The sequence below is a fragment of the Diceros bicornis genome, chromosome X, assembly GCF_020826845.1.
Source record: "Diceros bicornis minor isolate mBicDic1 chromosome X, mDicBic1.mat.cur, whole genome shotgun sequence".
Taxonomy (NCBI): Eukaryota; Metazoa; Chordata; class Mammalia; order Perissodactyla; family Rhinocerotidae; genus Diceros; species Diceros bicornis.
In genome coordinates this window covers 114205257-114231530 of record NC_080781.1, presented here as the reverse complement: position 1 = coordinate 114231530, position 26274 = coordinate 114205257, and the positions used below count along the sequence as shown (strand labels likewise).

Sequence of the window (26274 nt, the reverse complement as noted above, 5' to 3'; positions counted from 1 at the left end):
CTGACCTAGTAGTATATTCCTAGTGCACTACATAGCATTTACATAGTCTGTAAATATAATTATTCAAGTAAATCTCCAGGAAACCTTGTCACATCTCCTTGGAAGATTCTGCAATTAGGAACTTCACTGAATTTTTCTTAAGTGATGGAGTCACGAAACCTTAACTTTATTAAATTTCTTGACTACATCTGGTAACTACAAATTTTCTTTAAAGAAAAAATGGAAGTGTTCCTGAATAGAATTTCATATAAGATAGCCCCTGGGTACTTCTCCTGGGAAGAAGTCTTTATCTGATCCAGTTTTATGCACTTTGATTTGAATCCCAATAAAGAGAAACATTTGCCATTTTACTCATCAATACTTCAATGTAATGGGGCAAGGAAAAAAGTTTAGCAAAGAGGTTGATGGTGTGCTAATCCCTGGCATTGTATATGAGTTCGAATTGACTTTGAAAGATGCTTTTAAAACATGCATGGATGATGTAGTTGAAACTTAGGTTCCATTTATTATTTTTACTGCAACTTTCTTTAATTCTACAGAGAACTCAAACTAATGAGTCACGTAATAGATGACCAAGTACTTAAGCAGAATGTGAAATGGTACTAGGTGGGGATATAAAATAAAATTTGTGACAAGCTGAATACATTTATTTTTTTAAGTGGATACAGAGGGTGAAGGAGTGACTAGACAAGATGAAATTAATCAATGACTTAATTTGGTTCCTTGGACCTCACCAAGGATGGTATCTCTATTTTCATATGCATCTTTAAGCAAACTGACCTCAGAACTCAGCAGGACTTAGGCAATATCAGACAAGTGCAAACAACCCCAGAGCTGTTCCCAAGGAGGGAAATGATCCTTAAATCTTGACAGCTGCCAAAAGTGTTTTTAGGGTATTCATGACACTAATCATACAGGAGTCACTTTAACTTTATTGGCAATTAAGAAAGCTGGGTATGATAAAGTCTTGACAAAAACAATCTGGTTTTGTCCCTACCCAGATCTATCTGAGGTACATCCTGAAGCTCTACTGATTCCCCTGGCATCTACATGCTGTTCTGAAAGGCTAAAAATGGGGTTAACTGAAAGATATAAAAACTCTAATCAGTGACATCTTGCTGATGTCACTGGTGTCTATGAGGGGAAAGGTATAGCGCACAAACAGGTACGAGAAGGTTCTTTCGGTTCTCCTATGTAATGAGGGGCAGTAAGGTTTTTCCTAATTTCCTTTAGTACGTGATCCATTATGGTGACATAACCATTCAGATTGACACTAGGACCAGCGCTCAACAAAATTACAGGCAAGCACAGCATGAGTAAAATGAATGGTATATTTAAGAAACTACGAACAGATCAGTATTGTTAAAGTAAAAATATTTGAGGGTAATAAGAGGAGCAAGGGCAGGAATAGGAAGTTTGGGTTTTATCCTATAGACAAATGAAGCAGGAGAGTTATAATCATCCAATGCATGCATTTTTGATAGATTATTTTGGTGACGGAGTAGTAAATGCACTGGAGTGAGGCTGGGCAAAGAAATCATACGGAGTACTAATATCTATAGGGTAGGCAATGGAAGGTAATCTAATGAAAGAGACAGAGGAGAAACCTTCAGAAGAAAAGGAGGTGAACAAAGAGAGCTTGGCATCCAGAAAGCCAAGGGAATAGTTTATTTTAAGAAGGTGTGGAAAACAGTATCAAATGTCACACATTTGATTGGACTAGGCAATTTGGCGTTTATTTGGAGACCCTGCCTTTGGTGGTTTGAATGGTGGTAGAGGTGGAAGCCAGATTTCTGTCATTTGACAAGCCAATGAGAGGTGAGAAAGTAAATACCATTAGTGAAGATCACTCTTCCGAGATGTGCGAGATAGAGTGATAAGTAGTGAGAGGACAAGGTGCTCAGGGGACGCTTTTTCTATAGGAAACGTGGCAATGGTTATAGGTAAATGCAAAGATACAGAAGACAGAGAATAAATGAAGAAAACAGGTCTGGAGGAAACTGGGAGGGAATAAGCCTTGAATGGAGGGGAGATTGGAGAGACTAGCCTAAAATAATGTTAGATGTAGAGATGAGGATAAGTTTGTAGATAGAAGGAGCTAGAAGGTTGGTGGTACTCCATTCTGATAGCCTCAGTATTCTCAGAGAAGTGGATCTACTCTGCCAAAACTGAGGAAGTAAAGTTAGGCCTTGAGGTACGTGGAAAGGTTTGGAAGAGCCACTTAGTGAAGTAGGCTTTTTGGGTAAGATCAACGTTCTACCACCCATGGCCAAATTCCCAGCTCAGCTTTAAAGCATTTCCTGTGAGAACTCTACTCCCACATCCTTATCCTAGAATCAGAGGCATCTTCAGAAGAATATGTTTGACAAAGCCTTAAAATTTAGGCAAAATATTTGTTCTTTATTACTTACTGATACCGTGCTGTTACCACCTCTGGAGATTTCTTTCCTGAACTACGTTATTAGTCTCTCAATTTACAGCAGCTACACCAGAGGACTTAGTGTCTGTTATGCAACCAGAATGAGAGCTTACCTTGTTATTTGCAGTTAGTCTAAAGCATCTGCTCATGATGGTCAAAAGATTTTGACCTTATATTATGTTGGCAGCTGGAACTTGAGAACTTTTCTGCCTTTTGTGACATAATCCTAAAGCCATAAGCTGTTGGTGAAGTCAGACAAAAGGAAGGTACTTACATCTAGCCTTGGCTAATTGGTCCAGGTAACACCCATGGTTAATACAGAGAAACCTCTATTAAATTTATTCAAGTTTTATAAAACTACAAATGCACTATTAAATGACTTTTTCTTCTGCATGTATTTTAATTTTCATGTATGCATAAGATTCCAGCAATCACAGAGGTAATACTTTAGAGGCCAAATACCATAAGAGATAAGTTCCCAGCTTCTGGAGTCAAACAGAACTGGATGCAAATCCCAGATCCACCACTCATTAAATGTGTGACCTTGGGGCCGGCCCCGTGGCTTAGCGGTTAAGTGCGCTTGCTCCGCTGCTGGCGGCCCGGGGTTCTCCGGTTGGGATCTTGGGCGCGCACCAATGCACTGCTTGTCAAGCCATGCTGTGGTGGCGTCCCATATAAAGTAGAGGAAGATGGGCACGGATGTTAGCTCAGGGCCAGTCTTCCTCAGAAGAAAGAGGAGTATTGGCATCAGATGTTGGCTCAGGGCTGATCTTCCTCACAAAAAAAAAAAAAAAACACTTTATGGGGGCCTTGAAGGCGTGGAGCACAGGATGGATGTGTTTGGATAGATGAGATGACCTAAGGGGGACAAGCCAAGGCGGAAGCTACTCCAGGTAGCATGGAGAAGTGTGGTGCTAGGTATCCGGCAGATTGGCAGCAAAGTGGGGAGAGATGGGGGAATAACAATGATATACTTCTCCTCTGCAGTATTGTCTAGAATGAAACTTAGACCCCTACATATCAAGACAGAGAGTATGGAATTATGATTCCTCTTTTGATTTAAGATCACCAGCCAAAATAACTCTGCTTCCTTATCACAGCTCCTCAGTGTCACGTCTTTCTTATCTGTCCACTTAGGAATCGCCTCAGCTGATAAAAAGAAGAACCCCCTCCCCACCAAACAAAAATGACAGCGATCACACACTAACAGACTGCAAATCACTTAAATCATATTTTGAGTGGTGTATTATGGTAACCTATAAATAACTAATTGCGTAAAATTGCTTTAGTAGTTTCTAGATGGCAGCTTTAATTAAAAGCACCAGAGACATTTAGAAGTTTAGAAATGGATGGCATGTAATTTGCCCTTTTACCAACCATAAAATGGTAATTAAGGAATTTGATTCACTTCTTCCTATTAAAAGTTTTATGAGAATAGCAAGTTCCTTCTAAATACAGTTTCTCTTCAGCAGAAGGTAGTACGTTTGCTTTATCAGTCTTCTCCAGCAGGGTAAGCCGTTTTAATGTGCAAATTCTTCAGAAGTTAATTAGGAAATTTCTTTCAATGGAAAATGTTTGTTTTTAAGGTTCTAAAACATGAAACTGTATTAGAGCTAAACCTTTGATCATGGCCCCATATTGCTCCACGTCAATACAAGATAGCCTAGTCATTTCCAGTTTACCAAATGCGTGGAGCTGCCTATAAAATCAAAGAAAGGAGGAAGTTGTTTCCTGGTGATCTGGCTGCTTTGCTGATTCTGGAAGGAATCTGAAGTCTACAGTGCGTTGACATCCCAGGGAGTCCAGAGTGTTCACTCCACGACAGAGGAGTCATCAGAAGATGTTTTTAGCTTCATTGATCCACCAGCAAGCCTGGATGAATTAGCAGGTGTAGAGTGTAAAATTCAAACAACGTGCAGCAAACCCAGATGTCTTTGGAAAGCCTTGATTTTAACATCATCACGGGCTAAAACACAGCTGGAAAAGAAGCCAGGAGGCCCATTTTTATTTTATAATTGATCAATTGATTGCATTTTTTGGCCACTTCAGCCCAAGGATTATATATGGTACCACACAGGGCATTTAGACCACATTTTGAAGGCACTGATGCCTTAAGTTATATGCACATAAGAAAGACAGCTGCTAGTTTTTTTTGGTTTTTTGTTTTTTTTTTTAAGTCAAGCAGATTCTCTCAAGTTATCTAAGCTGGATGAACCTAAGCAGCAAAGTGGTAAAGTAGGGGATGTTTGAGATGTCTGCTCTTCATTCCCTCTCTCAGAGACTCCCCTTGCTAACTCAGAGCCCCTTCCTCCAGCCCTCAGCCTGTCTTCCCTAGATAGAAACCCAGCCTTTCCTCTTCCCTCTCCCCTCATCAGAACTGGGTGGGCATACTAAAGTGGTATACTAAAGGGGGTAGGACATTGGGAGGAATATTTTATCACTGCCATTGTTTAGAATTTCCAGTGAATGGTGATAGTAAACACAGACCTACTATTTATCAGTTTTATTATTGTTTTTAATATTTCTACCAAAAATGTGCACCCCTTATTGTCTGCACCCAGGACAGACCACTCCCACAGCCCCCAAACTTGGCACACCCCTACAGGTATAAGGAAAATACTCACAAAATAATATTCAGTGGAAAGTTTAGGATACAAAACTGTCCGTACTATATGCTGCTGCATCTGTAAGGGTAAAAAAGATATTTGAGAGAAAGTTTATTTAAATGTTAGCAGTGATAATTGTTGCTTAAGGAATGTTGAGTGATTTATTTTCTATAATTTTCTGAGCATTTATTATTTTTATAATTCAACAAAAGACGAAACTTGTTATTTTAACACACACACACATTGTTCTGTCCAATGGCCAATCTGTGAGGACTCAGATTTCTTTACTTTTCATAGATGACAGCTCTCCAGAAGGGGTGTCATAGTACTGATGGTTGACAATGGGTTACTCTCATCTGAGCATGTTACTGGAAACCTGCTGAAAGGGCAATACCGTAAGTCAAGGGAGAAACCTAAATGGAAGACCTTGAAGGCATCCTGGTAGGCTGATAGTAAAAGATATTTTAATTACATTTATTATTTTTTAAGACAGAGAAGTATAAAGAATGCAAATTAAAATGGCCTATCTGGCACCGGCCGCGTGGCTTAGCGGTTAAGTGGCGCACTCCGCTACCGGCGGCCCGGGTTCGCATCCCGGGTGCACACCGACTAACCGATTCTCTGGCCACGCTGAGGCTGCGTCCCACATACAGCAACTAGAAGCATGTGCAACTATGACATACAACTATCTACTGGGGCTTTGGGGAAAAAAAAGAGGAGGATTGGCAATAGATGTGAGCTCAGAGCCTGTCTTCCTCAGCAAAAAGAGGAGGATTAGCGTGGATGTTAGCTCAGCGCTGGTCTTCCTCACAAAAAAATAAATAAATGAAAAATAAAATGGCCTATCATCTCACCATCTAGATAAGCCCAGTTGATGTTGAAACATAAAAATATAAAATATATGTCTATAGTTTGAAAGTTCAAACTCTATAGAAAGGTACAGAAAGAAAATTCCAGGCTTCTTCACCACAAACACACACACCCCAGTCTCTCTCCTTAAAAGTAATTGGTGTTAACAGTTTCTTGCGATTCCTTTGAGATCTTTATATATATTTTTCTCTTACATAAAAAACATACCATATAGATTACTCTTCACCCAGCTTCTTTCATTTAATAATAAATCTTGAAGATCTTTCCATAAAAGCGTATACACATCTACCTCTTTGTTTTTAAGAGCTGTGTGGTATTACAATGTATACCATAATTTATTAAGCCATTTGCTTCTTGATGGACATATTTTTTTAATATAGATTTATTTATTTATTTTTTTCCCCCAAAGCCCCAGTAGATAGTTGTATGTCATAGCTGCACATCCTTCTAGTTGCTGTATGTGGGACGCGGCCTCAGCATGGCCGGAGAAGCGGTGCCTCGGTGCGCACCCAGGATCCGAACCCGGGCCGCCAGCAGCAGAGCGCCTGCACTTAACCGCTAAGCCACAGGGCCAGCCCCTGGACATATTTTTTTTAATCTTTTATCACTAAAGTGCTGCACTGAACAATCTAATTCACATATTTTGGAGCACTTTTGTGAGAATATGCATAGGGTTAATTTTTAGCAGTAGTAGATATTACCAAATTGTCCTCCCAAAAGATTGAACACATTTACACTCTCACCAATAGTGTGAAAGAGTGCCCGTTTGCCGTACCCTCAGCAGCTCTGAGTATCATTAAACCCTTTCATGTATGCCCATCTGATGAGTGGAAAATGCTATCTTGTAGCTTGCAGCTTTATTTTGAATTTCTTTAATTATAAATGTAGTTGAGTGTACTTTCATATCTGTTGTGACCATTTGTGTCTTTTTCAGTAAACTCACCTTCATATCCTCTGCCAATTTTTCTACTGAGCTGTTGATCTTTCTGTTTTGTAAATTAAGAAATGCATCCCTTTGTCTCTCATATGTGTTGCAAATGTTTTCCAAGTTTGTCATTTCACTCCTTTTTAACCATATAGAAGTTCTCTAACTTTATAGGGTCAGATTTATCAACATATTTCTTTAAGGTCTCTAATAGTTTGTGTCCTCCTAGAAAAGCCTTCCTGTGGTAAAGGTCTTTTTAAGGCAGATGAGTAGGCTTTTCAATGACCCCCAAATCATACCATGTATATTTCCCATTTGGGCCCTGTAAAATTTGGAAAACTTAGGAAGTGTTTAGAGTAGTTAAAAACAAAGACTTTGAAATCAGGCAGATAAAACTGAGTTCAAATTTATTACTAAAAAACATCTCTGAGCCACTGTTTTCTCATCTGTAAAATGGAGATAGTGGACCTACCTTCCTTATTAGTTATAGAGGATGAAATGACACAAGGTGGGTTAAGCCAGTACCTGGCACAGATTAACTACTGAATAAACTATGATGATGAAAATAAGGATAAGTAAATAATTTTTAAACTAATAACTTATCAACTGGATTATTTTCAAGGCTAGTAATAAACATTGTGTTTTCAAAATTGTTTAACTGTATTTAAATTCTCTTCTGTCAAACTTCATTGATTGTAGATACACAGCCCTAATTTAATTCTGTTTGCTTGCAAAATACACTGTCCAACTAAAGGGAAAAAATTGCAACCATGTATTTAAAATACTTGAAGAGGGGTAAGTACTGGTGGGAGCTTGGCTGCAGAAAAATGTATAGAAAGTCACAAGTATACATGTGCATAAGGAGACATGCTAGGATCTCATTACAGCACAAAAATGGAAACAACCTCATAATCCATTGAAAGGGTTTAGTCAAATGATGGAATAGTACACAACAGTAAAAATGAATTAACTAGATCTACATGTAAAAACATCAATACTCACAAAACACAAGGTTGCATGAATAAAAGATAAAATTAGAAAATAATATATATGGTGTGATATCATTAGCATATTTTTTGTAGGCGTGCGTGAGAAAGATTAGCTCTGAGATAACATCCGATGCCAATCCTCCTCTTTTTGCTGAGGAAGACTGGCCCTGGGCTAACATCCGTGCCCATCTTCCTCTACTTTACATGGGACACCGCCACAGCATGGCTTGACAAGCGTTGCATTGGTGCATGCCTGGGATCCGAACCGGCGAACCCCGGGCCGTCGAAGCGGAGCGCGCGCAGTTAACCACTACGCCACTGGGCTGGCCCCCTCATTAGTGTATTTTTTATGGTGGTAAAATATATAAAACATAAAATTTACCACTTTAACTATTTTTAAGTGTACAATTCTGGGGCATTAAGTACATTCACGTTGTTGTGCAACCATCCCCACTATCCATCTCCTACATGAATTTTTGAAGCACAAAAATAATACTTATATTATTTGTAGATATATACCTATGTAGAAAATGTATAAAAGCATGCATGGGAATGACACGCACTAACTGCAGGATAGCGGTTACCTCTGGGGAGGGAAGGGAAAACGGAATAGGGATAAGGATGTGGGGCTTTGGCTGTATCCATAACATTTTCTTTTTATTAAGAGATATGTGAAGCAAATGTTAATATCTATTTAATTTGGGTGGTAGATGCATGGTAGAGTGTAATATTATTTTCTGAGTTGTCCACAATTTGGAATATTTCATAATTATAAAAATTTTAAGTCAGAAGTAGGGTTTAGAAAGCAACTTGCAAATTTATACCTGTCAATTCCACTTTAAAAGTGATTTTTTTTGTTTGTTTTAAATAAAGCTTTCACTCATACCAAGATGATATTCAAAATATTTAACAACCTGTAAGGCACAGGTCACCTACTTCCAAAAATAATTGGCCATGAAAACCCTACGAATAGCAGCACAGCGTTGTCTGATCTAGGGCCAGAAGATGAGATGATGGCACAAAAAGACTGAGCAGGGTTGTAGGAGTCGGAGTCGATTCCACTGCACCACCACCAACAAGGCACAGATACCAACGTATCAGAACACACGTCAGCTTTGGCCCTGGAGTAGGGTCTTTAAGGCCCCCTACAGTGTCGAGCATTAATCCATTATTTTCTGATCTGATTGGATTTGAGGCTCTTCCATTAGCTGCAGAGCTCACCAACACCTCTAGTATGTGTCCACATGTGTACTTCCCTAAATGGCTGACGGTGAACTTCCTCAAGATTAAAGAGCCTCAATATGAGTCAGCTTTATCGTTGACCAAAGATAGTCACTGTTTCCTTGGGAGTGAGTCCTGGCCCAGCTCAAGTTTCTCCCTGCGGAATCAAAGGCTTACTAACTCAAATATGAGGTTATCTTCAAGCCCCAAATATCAAAGCTTAGCCAGGAAGCCCCAATGTTATTTGCTCTATTTTTCTTCCAGTTTCATTTACTAGCTATTCCATTTGGTTTTTCAAAAAGCTTGTTAAACTGTGTAATAGATTTTTGGGAAAAGGAAGGTGGGTAGGTGCCCCATTTTACCAGTATTTATTCAGGAAAGGAAGCTGATTACAGCGATAATTTCCCTTAGAGAGCAGGAATCATTCCTCATTTTGGAAGACATCTCTAACCCCAGGAAATTGAAGCCATAGTAATAGATTGATAGGTTGGCTTTGTCCCTCCTCAAGCCAAAACCCATCAGAGTGGCTGTTGCCAAGACGACCTACTTTGGTTTCTATAATCTTTTCTGTGTGCTCTCTTGAACAAAGTAAATTCAGAACTGTAAGCAGGATACTACCCCAGCCCTGTTTTAGGACTTGGGGTCCCTGAAAAGGTGCCTTCCCACCTTTCCCAGAGTGGTAAAACTGGGGACATTCGTTGCTGGGGAAAGTGATCTTAAGAAGGGCTACTTTTAAATCTTCTCATTTTAGCCTGTTAGGCTTAAAATTTTTGAGAAATCACAGATCCACACTTAGCACCCTCAAAATCTTTCTTTTTTTGTATTTTTTTAATGAATGCTGTGCACTATTTTATTTCTCAAGTATATCTGGTCTAGTTTTAACAGCATGCCTTTATTAAAATAATCTATTTTAATGTTAAAAAAAATTAGTCAATTAACAAATGACCAAAACCGGTGCCTTCTGATTGCCCTAAATTGATATCTTCCTAGTTCCTGGAAATGCTGAAGATGTTTGAACAGTTGAAATAAGGAAGCATTGCAGTCACAAAAATGATATCTGGCAGTATTTTAAAATGCCTCAGTTTCCTTTTGTTTTACCTCCTTTATTAGACTCACTGGCTGTTATTAATTTGTTTTTTTCTAATTCCTCAAATTGTTCTGTTTCTACTATAGACCTTAGTCATTTATTCTATAAATATATAAAGCATTCTTGTATGGCAGGAACTATGCTAAATGCTATTGTCAAATTCTGCAATGATCTCTTGTTACAACAAAGACTTTCTGGTTATCAAACAGGTATCTAGAGATGCCATCATGTTAATTAATACTTTCAACATATTTAACTGGTGTCAATAAGACACTAGTGTCAATGATCCACTATACTATTTATAAGACTCCCATTGGTTTTAGCTACTCTTCAGACCCACATCATGCTTCCAGTATATCTAGAAAAAGAACCATGTTCACTGAGCTCCACTGTTTGTTAAGCTTCTCAAGCAGCAAACAATCTGGTCTGCATTGGGAAATTTGGAAATCATAAGTGGGTAAAAAGACATGATCCCTGCCCGTGAGTGGAATATGATCTGGTTGGGAAGATAAAAGGAATCGTTAGAGGAGACTGTAATCCAGCATTAGCTCTTGTGATGTAAACTGTAAACACTCCAGGGGTTCAGAGAATGGAATGCTGATTGGGATTTAGAGAAAAATGAGCAGAAGGGGGAAGATGTGGAGGAAAGGAAAGGAATCTGAAAAAGGACTGGACACATGGGTAAAGAAAAACTGGCAACTGGATTCTGACCTCTAATCCTGATAGGTTAGGTTAAGTGAACTCAAAAAAGAAAAAAGAGATCAAAGAACAAGGCAAAGAAGACAAAGTAGGGCGGTGGAGAACAAAGAGGCAACACTGAATGGGAAATGAATGACTCAGCCCTTCCAGGGAAGGTTGGGGTGGTCCTGAAATGGATTTGTTAAAATGGCCCTAAGTCGGTATGTAACATGCATTCTGGAGTCCAGTCAAAACACCCCATGCTCTTAGTTACAGACCAGCCTTTAGGTTTATAATCTAATGACATATTATACTTGCTGGGATCCTCATTCCTACTCACTTGGGTTGGTGTAACACAGCTTTTCTAATTAGGCTCAGATTTCTACCATCAGACAAGACCGATGAAATTGTTTGATACAATTAACGAGGAAATACCTCCTTCAGGATATTTGCAAGTCTTTGAGTCAGTTTGTGTATTGTAACTATTGAGGTTAGATTTGCAGTGTCTTGAAAGATGAGCAGGATTTGGATACTAGGGGAGAGAAAGGGCATTCCAAGCACAGGGAGCAGTGCAGGCAAGTAGGTAGTGATGGGCAAGTGAAAGGTATGATTCAGACCCGGGGCATAGACCAGTTTGACTGGAGAAGTAACACAGGACCCTGTACAGACTGATCATCACCATCAGCATGGTGGAGATGCTGACAGAATTACACATAGGGATCCTTCCATCTAAGTCAAGCCATGCTGAAGCAGGTAATCATGTAACAGACAAAGCATGGCTTGATGCCAGAAAACTAACAGTTAGTCAAAAACATAAATATTAACACCACTTGTGTTAACCTTTCAGAAAGAGTTCACGGAGAGAATAGATGTTATTTAATTTGATCTTTACAGTAATCCACTGACATGGGCAGCTCAATTTTTATTCGCACCATTAGACATAGGCAAAAACCAGAGGACTAGGAGATTATATAAATTTTTGAAAGTCACAGTCAGTCTCATAACCAGATCTCCTAGCTTCTACCCCTAGACTCTTTTCCTCCTCCTCTCATATCTCCCATGAACACGTCTGGGTGATTGAATTTAGAGGAAAAAAGGTGGGGAAATGGCCTTGGAAACCCCAATCTCAATCAAGACAAGGCTAGGGAAGTCACTAGTGCCCTTTGAACAAGGCGTCTCAGTTTTTTTAATACCTTTCAACATAACCTAGTGCCTGCAGATTGTCAAACTTGTAGGTCAGAGCGTGGAAGAGAAAAAAGTCAAAGGAGTTGTTTGTCTCATCAGACCTGCTGTGGCTAATTTTCTTTTTTTACCCAGCTGTCGTATTTGTGTGTGTGTTGTTGTTGTTGTAATCATATATTCTTGATTGAGCCCAAATTGGTCCTCCTAAATGTCTCTTAAACTTCCGTTTAAAAGGTTTAAAAATTGTATTCACACAGTGTTCGTTACCCTGCCTTACCTTTTGCAAATGACTGTCTGCCACTTTTGACTTTGTGAACTTCTCTTCTAGCGTTAGCTTCATTAGTCAAGATGTATGGATGTAGGAAGAATTTTAATGGGCCTTCTGTGTTGTTTTTGAATGGGCACCACATGCAAATGATTATCCTACAGAAATTTTAATTCTTCTTGAGTTAGCCCACTTTTGTGAATAGTAAGCACTGTCAGGCTTAATTCCTCATGTCCTGTTTTTATTGAGTATTCAGGCCAAGGTATTCTACTTAGTTAGCTTTTTTATTAGAACTTCTTGGTCATTCACATACCTTGAGAGAAACTCATTTTCCCTAGAGTATAACAACTGCAATTAGTTTTTTGCTGGTCCATGGGCAATAAATGAACTTTCCCTCCTCAGGCTAGTTGTTCACATAAGGTTCTTATGAGACAGTTTGTTTCCTTAAGATGGCAGAGACATTTCTTCAAAACATATCTGAATAGTGTCCCAGATATAGTTGCTTGATGTTTGAAGAATTTTTAAGGGGGTGGGGGGGGTATAAAATATTCAGCTCACATTTGGTAAACCTCATTTATCTTAGCCCATTTGTACTGAGTCCCCTGAAATCTCAGCCTGCTGGCATCTTTTGAGCAAGAACTCTAGCACAAAAATAAAACAAGAGATGTGCATTTCAACTTGAACTAGAACCATCTCCTTACCCCAATCTCTCTTACACACACATACACAGCCTACCTTTATAAAGCAAGGAATAATAATTCACACCATTATTAGTGTCTGGTATCACTATTAAACATTGAGACACTACCACCACCCCCAGCCCAGGGTGTCCCTGAGTCAATTGCATAGCATGGAGCTTCATTTATTTGATTCTCTGAATGAAAACTTTAGCCATCTTATAAAAGCTTGAAGGCTTTTACAACAATAGTTCAATGGTACGGTCTTTCCCCTAAGATAAAATTGTTTTCAACCACTGCCTTGTCTCTAGAGTGAATCTAACATAAGGCACTCTGCTACTGACAAGAGTTACTTAATGCTTTGTGGACTTAAATCTTATACTATGTCTGTCCAATATAGAAAAGCCTAAAATGTTAAAGCAGGGCCTATGTGGAAATCTTTGTCTATGATTCTAGGCTTAGCATAGTCACTTTCAGAAAGAATTATAGCAACGACTGAGCAATTAGGAGACCACTTAGCACCACTCTGATGCTTCATCCTTTTCAAGGTGCTTTCATTTCATTGGCTCTTAAGAGCTTCACACCATTTTACCTTGTGTAGTAGGTAGGATATGGGTTAGGAAGTCAAGATACTGAATAGCTAAATGCCTTACCCAAAGTCCTACAGCTAATCTGTAACGGAAGTCAACCTGAAACCCAGATCTCTGCTTTCCTTTATGTGGTCCATAGTGAAGCAAATTAAGGCAAAATCTTGAAGTGTTTCTGTTTTCTTAGAACCCCTGAGATGGTAAGGTTGAGAGAGGTCACAAGATCTTAACACACAGGTGTGTTGACAGAATGAAGTGGATTTGGGGGGAGCCTGAGGTATTCAGTGTAGCTATCTACATGAATCAAATTCATTTGCAGTTAATAAATCCATGGTCCTTATTCTGTTTGCTCTTAGTTGTCAATCCCCCTTTTCTGCATACTCTAATTGTCACTGGTTGATAGGGGACTGTAGTCCTCTTAAAGATCTTTAGAGAAAGAGATTACCATTGCCTCCTTTCTAAACTTATTTTTAGAGAAATTCATATACAGCTCTTGAGCTCATGGCATGCTTTATTTGATTCAAGTTAGATATGCTTCATTATAAATGTGTGGCAGTTAAGTTTATAATTTAGCAAGGATTATTGAACATTTGTGTCCAGGTCTATTGGATTTGTTGCGATATAAAAGTAAAGTATAAAATTCAATTCTTGTCCTCAAGGAACTTATTGCCTAGACAGAGCATGATTGAAGAATTCACATTAAAAAGAAAAAAACTTCTGTAGGTTAGAAAATAGAGAGACCAGCATGAACTAGAGTCTGCAGGGAAGGCTTCCTGGAAGAAAAACATCTTGCAGAAGGCTTGAAAGATGAATAGGATTTGAGTTGGTGAATATAATAGGCCAAGCTAACAACTACAGTCATGCACTGCATAATGATGTTTCAGTCAACGACAGATCACGTATATGACAGTGGTCCCAAAAGATTAGCACCATATAGCCTAGGTGCGTAGTAGGCTATCCCATCTAGGTTTGTGTAAGTACACTCTGAAATGTTCGCACAACAACGAAATTGCCTAACAACGCATTTCTGAGACTATATCTCTGTCATTAAGGGACACATGACTGTATATAAAAAAAAAATTATGCATGATCTAAATGGCTTAACAAAATAGTAGTTTATTTCTTGCTCATGTCACAGTCCAATATAGATTGCCTGGGAAGTAGAAGGAATCTCTGCTCCAAGCATTTACTCAGGGAACCAGGCTCCTTCCATCTAGTGGCTCCTCAGTCTCTTAGGCTTTGGAGTTGTCCACTGGATACTTTACATCCAGCCAGCCTAAGGGGAAGCGAGTGATCTACAGAGAAGCTCAACAGAGGTTTTGTTAGTCATCAGGCCTGGAAGGAGCGTACATCACTTCTGCTCACACCTGACTGCAAAGGAAGCTGGGAAATGCAATCGAGCTCTATTTTCAGAAAGAAAAATAGACAGGATGACCTGAATATATAGCATTGTCTCTGCCATACTAAAGAGGCAGGACTTTCTGAAGGAAGGATGAGGAAGATAAGGGTGGCAGAGCAAGAACAAAGTTGAGCTCAGCTTGGACACTTACTTTTCTGGTTTGATTTGACTAAATTGAATGAACTTGTCACAAATTCTGAATTTTGATCTTGGTGGAAACAAAAGAGACTGCATTCTTAGCAAGTATTGTGTCATTAGTCATCCAGGTTATTTCATTTTCCAGTGATGAGAATCACAACTGGATTTGATTGATTATCTTTGGCTTCACGGCACTTATACCAAGACATAACTTTTTTTAAATAGACTATTTTTAGAGCAGTTTTAGGTTCACAGAAAAATTGAGCAGACTCTTTATACACTGAAACTACTCTGTGTGATACTTTAATGGTGGATACATGTCATTATACATTTGTCCAAACCCACAGAATGTACAACACCTAGAGTGAACTCTAAAGTAAACTGTGGACTTTGAGTAATAATGATGTGTCGGTGTAGGTTCATCAGTTGTAGCAAGTGTACCACTCCGATGCAGGATGTTGATAGTGGGAGACTATGCAAGTGTGGGGGCAGGGGGTATATGGGAACTGTCTGTACTGAGACATAACTTTTAATGGCAGTGCCACAGTGATTTATTCTAAGTTCATGGATCTTCTCTGCTCACAGGAGCCTCTTTACTGACGATATATTCCTCCTGATTGTCCTCAGCTAGCGTCATAAATTGGCAGCTCAGGGAATAAATCCAGTTCAAAGATAGAATTATTTGGTCCACACTGTGTCTTTCCGTTTAAAAAGATTGAATGCATTTAGGTGGGACATGCTCTCTTTAGTTAACCTTAGTTTCCCCTAAGACCTGTGTAGTCTAACACTTGTCCTAATTTACAAATTTATGTCACCTGCCTGACCCCTGACAACGTAGGGGTTTGTGACACTTGTTTCTGGGTCCTCCTTTTTGTGTGGTGGATCATACGATAATAGTCAAGTTACCAAAATCCTCATCACACGGAAGCTCTGAATGCTTTCACAAAACTCAGCAGCTTTGTGGGGATGAAGCTGCAGAATATCTTTGAAGAATAATTATGAAGAAGTCCAAGAGATCTATAGGAGCATAAGAATTCTTAAGTTTTTGAGAGCAGTCATGAGTCGCTTTGACAATCTAACAAAAGCAGTGGACCGTCTCCCCATGACAGTACCCATACACAAAACATTTTGCAGATAATTTCATGGAGTTTCTGAAACCTCTGAACAGTCTGTACACCACTCCTGTGGTAAAGTGATTGATAGCCCTATTTAGGCTACGTGGGATAGCGGTTAAGGGAATGGACATTGAACTCAGGCTAGCATGAGCTAAAGCTAGCATTTTCTAGGTAGGCAACCTGGAGCTAGTCTTTCAACCTCTGAATCTCTATTTCGTCATCTAAAAAATGACGTTAGTAATACCTACTCCACAAGGCTACTCTGAGAATTAAAAGAGAAAACGTATGTAAAAATCCAGCACAGTGCCTGGAATATCATAATATTCTCAGCAAATGAAAATGATTATTATTTAATGATATTAGTCTTCCTGCATGGGTTTTCAGTGGTGCTTAGCTGGATTTCACACTAGGCTCATCAAGAATTCAACATGGTCCTTCCGATTTCTGCTTACATGTCACTTAGTCTGAGAAATCACTTGTGACCTTTATCTCCCCAGCCCCTCTCCAAGCTGCTTCCGTGGAACCCTAGACTTGCCCCAAATTAGTGCTTATCTCAAGGCGTTGTAATTGCCTGGTTATCTGTCCATCCCCCCCACCAGTTTCTGAGCTCCTCAAAGTCAGTGCCATGTCTGTTTTATACTCTGCTGTACTCCTAGTGCCTAGCACATAGTAGGTGCAAAATAAATCTTGAATAAATTAACAAGTAAGGAGAAAAACAGCTTCCCCCGTAAGCTTCTAGAAAGAGTTACTGGTGGAGGTAGGGGAGCTCTTCATTCTCTCTGCCTTGCCCTGAAGGCTAAAGCTTTGAGAGGATCAGAAGGAGCTGAAAAGAAGACAAATGCTAAGAACTGGCCTTATCTGTCTTTCTCTCAATCAGAATTTTTGCTTAACTAGCACACAAATCTACTGTTCCTTATGATGTCTCTGAAGCCCTTTCAAGTACCTTCTGAGCCATGAAAGAAAGGACATTCCAGTCAGTAGAATATTAGTTTGAATGCTTATCATTTTTAATTCATATTTAAATTCTTTGGATATTGACCTTTACTGTTTAGAATATACTGTAACTTTTTTATTAAACAGAATATCTGATTAAATAATTCACACTATTCACTAGTCATGTGATATTACAGTGAGTTTATTAGAGTCTCTTATTGAAGAAATCTTGTTCTCATTGTTAACCACACAGTGAAATCATCTCAGCTGGTCATTAAACTCTGCCTCCTTCCAACCCTAGTGACACACAGATATTTGAAGTTCCTCCAAGTTCTAGAAGCTCCATTTAGTAGCTCTCTAGCAAGAGAACTTAACAGGCTTCTTGTGCAGAAGTAACCTGGCCCTTTCTGACCCCAGTGGGTAATTAAGTGGACAGCAGTCAGATCACTGGAAGAATGGACTTTTCTGCCTAGTAGAGAATTTCCATGTAGACCAACATATGATACCAATGCTCAGAGAATTGAAATGCACTTAAACAAAGCAAAATATTTTTATCTCTTTTTGGTTTAAAGGGCACTTTATGATAAACAGCTAATGTCAGTTACACAATTCAGCACTTTCAGTATTGGAGATTGAGCTGATGCCATATTACACTTAGGACATTCTCTGAAAGTTTATTTTAACCATTTATCTCTGTATCGTAAAATTAAAGAGCAGATTGTAGCGGAGAAAAAAAACAATATTTCAGTTTTCCGGTGGCTAGGGTTGTAGATGGAGAAAATTTTATGACTACTTTCCAAAGCTTATATTCTGAAAGAAGGTTCATTTTTAATGTAGAAATAATAAAAATGTAGGTGGCCTCAACAGCTGTAATTTTTATAAATTAAATACAGAGATGCCTTCTGCCAGCGTTTGAAATTAGCATTCTGCACAGCCAAAAACTCTGATCTTCACTGTTACCTAATTTGAGATTTTAGCTACTATTCCTGGGTTATTAACCTCCACATCTGGACTCTCAGTGATCCCACATCAGTATTGATCAGCAGCGTCCTCTTGCCCAACAGGTGATACATTTATTAGTAACTATCCAGGCTGCCCCAGCTTTAGGCAATTGTCTTCTCAAGAATTATAGTATTTATTCATTGGAGGATAATAAGACAAGGGAAGAAGTCAAATAATTTCACCTGTAATTTGCAGCTGTTTCATACAGAGCTATGCTTCACAGAGAAAAGAGCCTGCAGTTCAGATATTATATAATGTCCCCTACTTTGTATAAGATATTGTGAATAATTTTTTTACAAGATGCACTTTATTTATGAGCAGGTCCCTCCGTAGAAAGAGCTTGTTAGGGCTTAATGCTGATGAATGAAGACAGCACCATTCACACTTCCAGGTTATGGTCTGTCAGTGCTTTCATTATATGTACTAATTTACAAGGATTTATTTATTTTCTCACAAATGTAAAAATGTGCTCCAAGCTAAACATGCTGTCTGGGCGTCTGAGCCCAATGTTTTCCTTGGCGGAGGTGAGGAGGTGTGGGGACTCAAGCTGTGGTGTGTTGTTCTTCCCACCTCCACCCCCACCCACCTTGCATCACTGCCTAACCTTGTGGTAATATCAGAGATCTATATATTTTTTGCTTGCTCTAAATATGAATGCTGGTTAAAATTTTAAACACTGGAAGTGGTTTTCTCAATGCAGTTTAATTCCTTTCTTATCCAAAGAATATGCCTTTAATTGTGTTTTAAGTGCTAATGAAAACAGTCAGTAAGCATATCAATGGACTTGGCCATTGGAACAAAATATGCCCACAACATTGGGTACCAAATTTTGGAAATCTGGATACAACAATATCAAAATATGAAAGTCTATTGAATTTGCAGATCTTGCTAGCCCCAGATAGCTTTATGTGATCTGAAATCACTTGCATCCCCATCTCCGAAGAATAAAGCTTAAAATATACTGGGCATGTGCCACCTCCTCCCACTCAGTCTAACAAACAGGTATAGATCATACTGCATCATCAACATCCCTGTGCTGTAACAATATTCCCTATGGAACGGGCAACCCCCTCCCCTCCAAGTAATGGCAAAAATAATTCTCCTTTTCCTGCCTGGAATTTCCAATTTGGTTTTTAACCTCACTGAAAATTAAATACCCCTTAAACCCCACCAGTGAAGAGTTTGTAAAAGTGGTTGTTTGGGAAATGTGTTTGTGTGTGTGCGCGTGTGTGTGCGTGTGTGTGTGTGTGTTGGTTGGTTGGTTGGTTGGTCAGTTGGGGAAGGAAAATGAGAGGAAACAAAAATATGTACATATAAAATATGCCTAGCTGCATTAACAAAGCACACAGTCCCTCAAAGCCCTTTCTACTATTTCTTTCTCAACTCCAAACATAGGCATAACCCAATCAAATTTAATTTAAAAGTCTCAAGGAAAAAGGAGTATTTTGGAATTTGGACCACGATAAGAGAAATTGCTATACAAATAAATAAAAGGGGAATATCCTGCAACCATCAGCCAAATAAGCCCTGAAGGCCAATAGTGAGTATTTAATAAGCCTCAACTCCGGAAATCAGCTGACATGAACAGAGACAGAGAGCAGTTCACAGTGTTTAGAATTTCACAAAAATTAAAAGTGGGAAAACCATGTTTAGTCCAGGATTATCCTCCCCGGGTCAGTACAAACTTCGCCCTCTTGTAGGGATGAGGACTGTAGTAGTCAAGGAACAGACCTGTCCTCCCTGGTGTCTGCATAAAGATGTAAGGACATCCCCAAATATCCCAGTTTCTGTAGGAATACATTTATTTCTCTATACCTTTTGTGAATCTGCTCCGATTTTCAGGGGATTAGATTCTCTAAGTTTACTATCTCCTAGTTAGAGCAACACTCTCAGCATATTCCTCTTAGTTTCCGTGTCCCTGGATTCTTTGTCCTTTGGCCCTCACAGAACTTGGCATAGTGACATTCAGTATGTGTTTGTAAATAATTCATGACTTCATACACTTCAAGCCTATCTACTCTCAGCCTTCCTCTCTTCCGACTTGAGTCTTCATCTTTCAGTTCATCCTCTTATGACAGCCAAATTTTAAATTTCGCACTCAGTGATATTTAATACAGAGGTCGTAGAAGGCAATCCCAAATCATAGGCCTACCGCAAAACAGACCAAATTATAGGCATTCAAGAAACTGATTTTGCCAAAACAGGAACAGAAATAAAAAGCAGAGGTACCTCTTGGTTCATCCCCAGTCCAAATGTTTTGGAGATGAAAGAAATGTTCAAGCGCCATCATCTTTTGACCTACCCAATCTTAAAAGTCTTTATAAAAAAAACCTCCTTAAGGTCCTCATGCCTCTAAAAATGAGAAAGGGACATATTGACATGGAATTCCCCTTGTTTGGACATGCTGGTTTGCTTGGAGAGCTCAGCAAAACATAGACGACTTTAGAGGCGTTCGGGGGAAGTTGAAATGAATTTGTAACTTTTATAGATGTTAAGGATTCCCACTTCATGAGGATTAATCAAAGGACATATAAAGCTGAATCTTAATATTAACCTCCTGCCAACGAATTAGCTCATCTAAAAGCAGTTTATTAAGTTGGGTTTGTAAACTGTCTTATAAGTTCACTCCTTGCCAGGAAAATTAGAGGGTGTTTGTGTGCGCGTGTGCGCGTGCACGTGCATGCGCATACTATAGGACATATTTGTCATTACAGATGTTCCTAACTTTAACATACATTCTGAGTTTCACAAGGTCTGAATAAAGGAGAGATGGGAAAAGACTAAATTGTATACCGGTTTTAAAGTAATGCCATGTGGTTATTTTCTAGAGCACTGTCAAAAGCTCCAAGTGAAGCAGGAGTTGAGCCATATGTTCTTTATATGTGTCTGACACTTTTTAAATGTATTATTTCATATGGAACTTCTAACAACCTAGGTGTAGAATAACCAACTCATCCCAGTTTGTCCAGGACTATCCCAGTTTTAAAACTGAACTCTGCCTCAGTCCCAGACAAACCAAGACAGTTGGTCACCTTAGCTAGGTAAGGCAGTAAAAGGTGTTCTGAGACCAATTTCCAGCCTGAGGGAATAGTTTCCCCCCACACCACCAACAAGCAGTTCTCCGACACCAGCTGGATGTCCTATAATTTAACTCAATTCTGATCCTGTCTACCCAGGGATAGCATCTGATCCCACAGGTTAAGGCCTCAGTCCTACAAGACTGCCCCCCCCCACTTCAGATGCCAGTCGAAAGTCCAGGTTGTCGTCTGTGTTTCTAACTGACCGACTATAGATTGGAGGTTCCGAGGACCCCCTCCTCCAATTCGATTAATTTGCTAGAGCAACTCACAGAACTCAGAGAAATAGTTTACTTACTGGATTACCGGTCTATTATAAAAGGATATAACTCAAGAACAGCCAGATGGAAGAGACGCATAGGGCAAGCATCAGGAAAGGGTGAGGAGTTTCCATGCCCTCTCCAGATGTGCCGCTCTCCCCAACTTGCCACATGTTCACCAACCAGATGCTTTCTGAACCCTGTCCTTTTGGTTTTTATAGAGGCTTCATTACAGAGGCATGATTGATTACATCATTGGCAATTAGCGATTGATTCAACCTCTAGCCCTCTCAGGGCATCCCCAGAAATCAGACGGTGGGACTGAAAGTTCCAACCCTCTAATCACATGGTTGGTTCTCCTGGCAACCAGCCCCCATCCGTAGGTGCGGTCCAAAGTCATCTTACTAACATAACAAAAGACACCTTTATCTCTCTTGCCACTTAGGAAATTCCACGAGTTTTCTGAGCTCTGTGCTAGAAATGAGGACGAAGACCAAATATATATTTCTTATTATAAATCACAATATCACAGTCAGATATTCTTTTGCATATCTTATCAAAGAGGAGGCTGAAATTTGGAGAGACAATCACTCAAAGTCACACATCAGTTGTAAGTGGTGTACTGAGTATTAGTACCCAAGCCTTCTAACTGCTATTATATATTTTCCAAGAAACCAGGCTGTAATTAACACAGTGTGTAAAAACTACTACTGTGAGAATTTTATTGGCTTTTATTTTTTCTAGAAGCTTAACCATTCACTTTGTGACACCATAATTTTACTCTCCAATCTTCCCCTTAGTAGATAATAACAGAGAAAAAACTCAGTCCAGTTTATCAGAATTATTACAAACTCTCTGTTAACTGAGTGTGAATTGATGAAAATCATTTTAATGCTTTCCAAGTCAGTTATTTCTAATGCAACTATGAAAATAAGCAGTGGCCCGTGCGTCTGCACCCTAAAAGAAATGTAACATACACTCCCTCCCCTGTCTTTTCCCGTTTATCTTAAGGAGGATTTTTTTTCTGTTTGTGGGGGTAAGCAAGTACCAGGGGTTTGGAAATGTAAAACTGGACAACACAAAATTATTAGACCTGGCTTTATCTCCACGTGTTACATTTTGTCATTTCTTCTCAATACACAAAGAAGTGAATGTGTGTCCGAACAAACCTCTCCCATTACTGTCCTGTCTGTGCTGAGTAAAATTGAATCCATATGTCTTCACAATGACTTTCCATTTCTATGGCTTCTTTCAATATACTGATCTTGGTGCAAATGTGGCCCACTAGACTACTAATGCTCATTCTCTCTTTCCCACCAGGCATCACAGTTGATAGGCATGGATTCATTTACTTTGTGGATGGCACTATGATTCGGAGAATTGATGAGAATGCTGTGATCACGACTATAATCGGCTCAAACGGTCTGACTTCCACACAGCCACTGAGCTGTGACTCAGGAATGGACATCACTCAGGTAGGCACCACTGGTTTTCAAGCATTATGACAACGTGGCATCATGGAAATGGATAAAAATTTTCTCATACAGAATTTAGGTAGAAAGGAAGCCTGGTGTATCTCTTATATCACCAGGTAGCAGAAGTTTCTTTTTATGTGAGTTACTTTTTTCTTCCTTACAAAAACTGAGTTGGGAGAAAATGGTAAGCTGGGATGGGAATGATGCTAGGTGGAATGTTGGCATAAGAATTCGAGTAAAGGCTGTCAAATCTGAATCAATTAGAGGGCAAGACCAATCTCATTTATTGAATATTTTCCAAGATATATAATTTTATTATTTTAAAATAATACAATAACTCACATTTAGAAAAGTACTGAGTACTAAAGTCTTTAGAAATCTTTCTTGATAAATATATGAGCATGACTTGCTATTCATGTGTATGTAAAAGCTATATCTAGGGCGTTTGAAAGTTTTAAGGAAAAGGCACATTCCCTCTGAGATCTATTTTATGTTTATTCAGGAAAGCTTTTTCCCAGTGAGAATAAAAGGGAAAATTCAGTGTAGCTCTCATCTGAGTCCAAAATTCTAATTTTACCACAATTCTACAAAATCAGAATTAGACATATAGAGAGATTAGAGAGCATACAACACAGTCCCAGCACCCAGTGGATGCCTTTCTTAGTCTGCAGACACAGAGTTTGATATGTAAAATGAGGGAAATAGACTAGACAATCCCCAAAGGGACTTTCAAGATCTAATGTTCCATGAATCTGTGACTCTGATGAAGTAGATTATTAGATAATCTTTTCAAATCAATTAGAGTAGAAGTTGAGAGTTTTAGAATTGGTTAGTTGCATCAGAGAGGATGGTTTTGACTGCAAGTAGTAAAATATGTATCTAAAAGTAGTTTAAAGAATGTTTCATTATCTCACATACTGAGATGACCAGAGGTAGGCAAAGATGCCAACAGATTTCCTTCTTGTGTCACATTGGCCAGAATCGAGTCACATACCCATGCCTTCACCAGTCACTGGCAAAGAGGAAATGGGATCTCCAAAATGGACTCAGACAATCTGGAACTGAGTCACCTTCCCTGAGCACATTGCTACCTAATTCTTGAACCAAAATCAGGATTCTGTTAGCAAGGAATGAAGGATTGCTGTTGGGTAGGCAATGAGTGATATTCTTCACAGTTAGGATATTCCTGTTGCTTCATTCTTCATATCACCTGAAACCTAGGATAACAAAGAAAGTGAAATCAACATATCACCCAGAAACCTTGCTTTACTCTAGCTCTAATGTCCCCTCCCATCTCCATCCTCCATGCATACACATCTCTATAAAACTCTAGAAATGTGCCTTTTGGGGGGTTACTTCTTCTCTATGTGCCCCTGTCTCACCTCAGAAACTCAGAAAATAGTCAACTACAAAAATCAAATGGGAATTGGAAGACCTGGAAAACTGACAAAGTGAATGAAACATTCTTAAGAGAGATTTGGGTAGATCAGGCTATCAAGTCCTAGAACAGCCTAACTTTCCGTGATGCAGAATCCTGCAGAAGGCAAGGGAAAGGAGCATTATTTATGGCAGTAAGGAAGGGTGTGAATGTGTTTATATGGAGGAGGGGAACGAAAAGAGAAGATGCACGTATATGATTCACTTGTGGGATATTTTTAACTTAAAATAGGGCACTTAGTGTTGCAATCAGTCAACTCTAAAGAACTTATCTGTTTCTGTGTGGAAAAGTTATGCTGAAAAGAGAATTCTTTGTCTAAATAGAGCAAACATATGATCCACTTCACCACGAGAAAGATTCTTTTTCACATGACACTTTGCAAGCCATAATTGCCACTATAAAATCTACCTCGTCCCTTTCAGGTTGGGATGTAGAGTGCAGTCCATTGAAAAGGAGCCCTGGTAACTCAGAAACAGAATCACATTTTCCCTATGGCATTTTGTTCCAAGCCTCAATTTTCCTGACACTCTCGTTCCCTTTTCCTTATATAACTTCAGCTTTGGAAAAACAGTAGTTTTTTGTGGGGGAGGGGATAGAGAGTTGAGTGGGGGGCTGGGGAAGGGGGTGGGTGTTAAAAACCAGCAGGACTGACTGGGAGAGAAAGCAGGCTTCGTGTCCAAGTTATTTGGCAGCTATCTCTGCTGCTGTCCATCATTTCCTGTTCTGTGATTGAAGCATCCTAAAGAGTAACTAGAATTTTTCCTTTTAGGCTGGCACAGAACAATGAGTCCTTACTGATCTCTAACTCAGTGTCCAGATTATGACCCTCCACCTTTATTAGGGGCCTGCTTCTCGTGGCCCCATTTCCTCAGTCTGGAATTTATATCCACTGGTCCAAATCCCATTCGCCACCCTCCTCATACCTCATGTCCTCCATGGGACCCTTCCCTAATGATTCTATTCCTCACTGTTGTCTCGTTCCCTTACTGAAATTTAATATTACCACGTTTAATATGTAATCTCTTCTGTGTTGCCAAACTGTGTATCCAACTAGTCTCTCAAGGTAGACTGTATGTTCTTTGGACATGCATAGTAAGTGCTCAGCAGGCACAGTTAACATGTATACCAGTACCAAAAGGACACTATGGCACAAATAATGTGGAGAAGTAGTGAGAGATGAAGCTAGAGAGGTAAGTGGGGATGATATGGTGAAGGAACTTATAAGCATGATAGAGTTTCAATTTTATCCAGTGGACAATGGGGAGCCAATAATAGCATTAAGCAAGGAAATGCATTTTTAAAATAGTATTAAGCTTGGAAATTCATTTTAAAAACATCATTCTAACTGCACTATAGAGAACTGAGTAGAGGGAAACAGTGTTAGAGGCAGGGAGACCACTTAAGAGATGGTTGCAGTAATATAGGTGTGACAGGGACAAAACATATCGATATATAAATGATTAGCACCTTTTCAAGGGACTTCCATACAAATTACATTCCTTTCCAATTTCTTTTTGGATGTTCAGATGATATTTCTTTGGGATACAACTCTGTGATGACACTGCCCATGAGGCTCTCAGCTTTATGCAGGCTACACGGGCCAACAATGATAATGGCCAAATCTAAAGTATCAGCAATATGGACTAAGAAAGCCAGACAGATTAGTGAAATATTGGAGCTAAAATCAAAGAACTTGTTGGCTGACTTAATGTCTGAATTAAGGAAGTACGTATATAGGTGGTACCACTCGCTGAGGTAAGGCATATAAGAGGAGGAGAAGCTGGTGTGGGTAAGGGTTGGATGATGGGTTCAGTTTGGGGCATGTTGAGTTTGAGGTGCCAATGTGCATTCAGGTAAATATATCTGGCAGGCAATTGGATATAGTTCTAAAGCTCAAGGCCTGAAACGGAGATTAGATTTGCGATCATCAG

The 26274-nt window shown here is 39.3% G+C and overlaps 1 protein-coding gene across 21 annotated transcripts in view; it reads left to right on the top strand.

Annotated features, from left to right (window-relative positions):
• TENM1 (teneurin transmembrane protein 1) overlaps positions 1-26274 on the top strand; it is a 780745-nt gene that overhangs the window by 684463 nt on the left and 70008 nt on the right. For all 21 annotated transcript variants that reach the window (XM_058536663.1, XM_058536660.1, XM_058536662.1 and 18 more), the window contains one exon: positions 22751-22905. In XM_058536663.1, coding sequence (XP_058392646.1) covers positions 22751-22905 — 155 coding nt within the window. The remainder of the gene's footprint in view (positions 1-22750; positions 22906-26274) is intronic.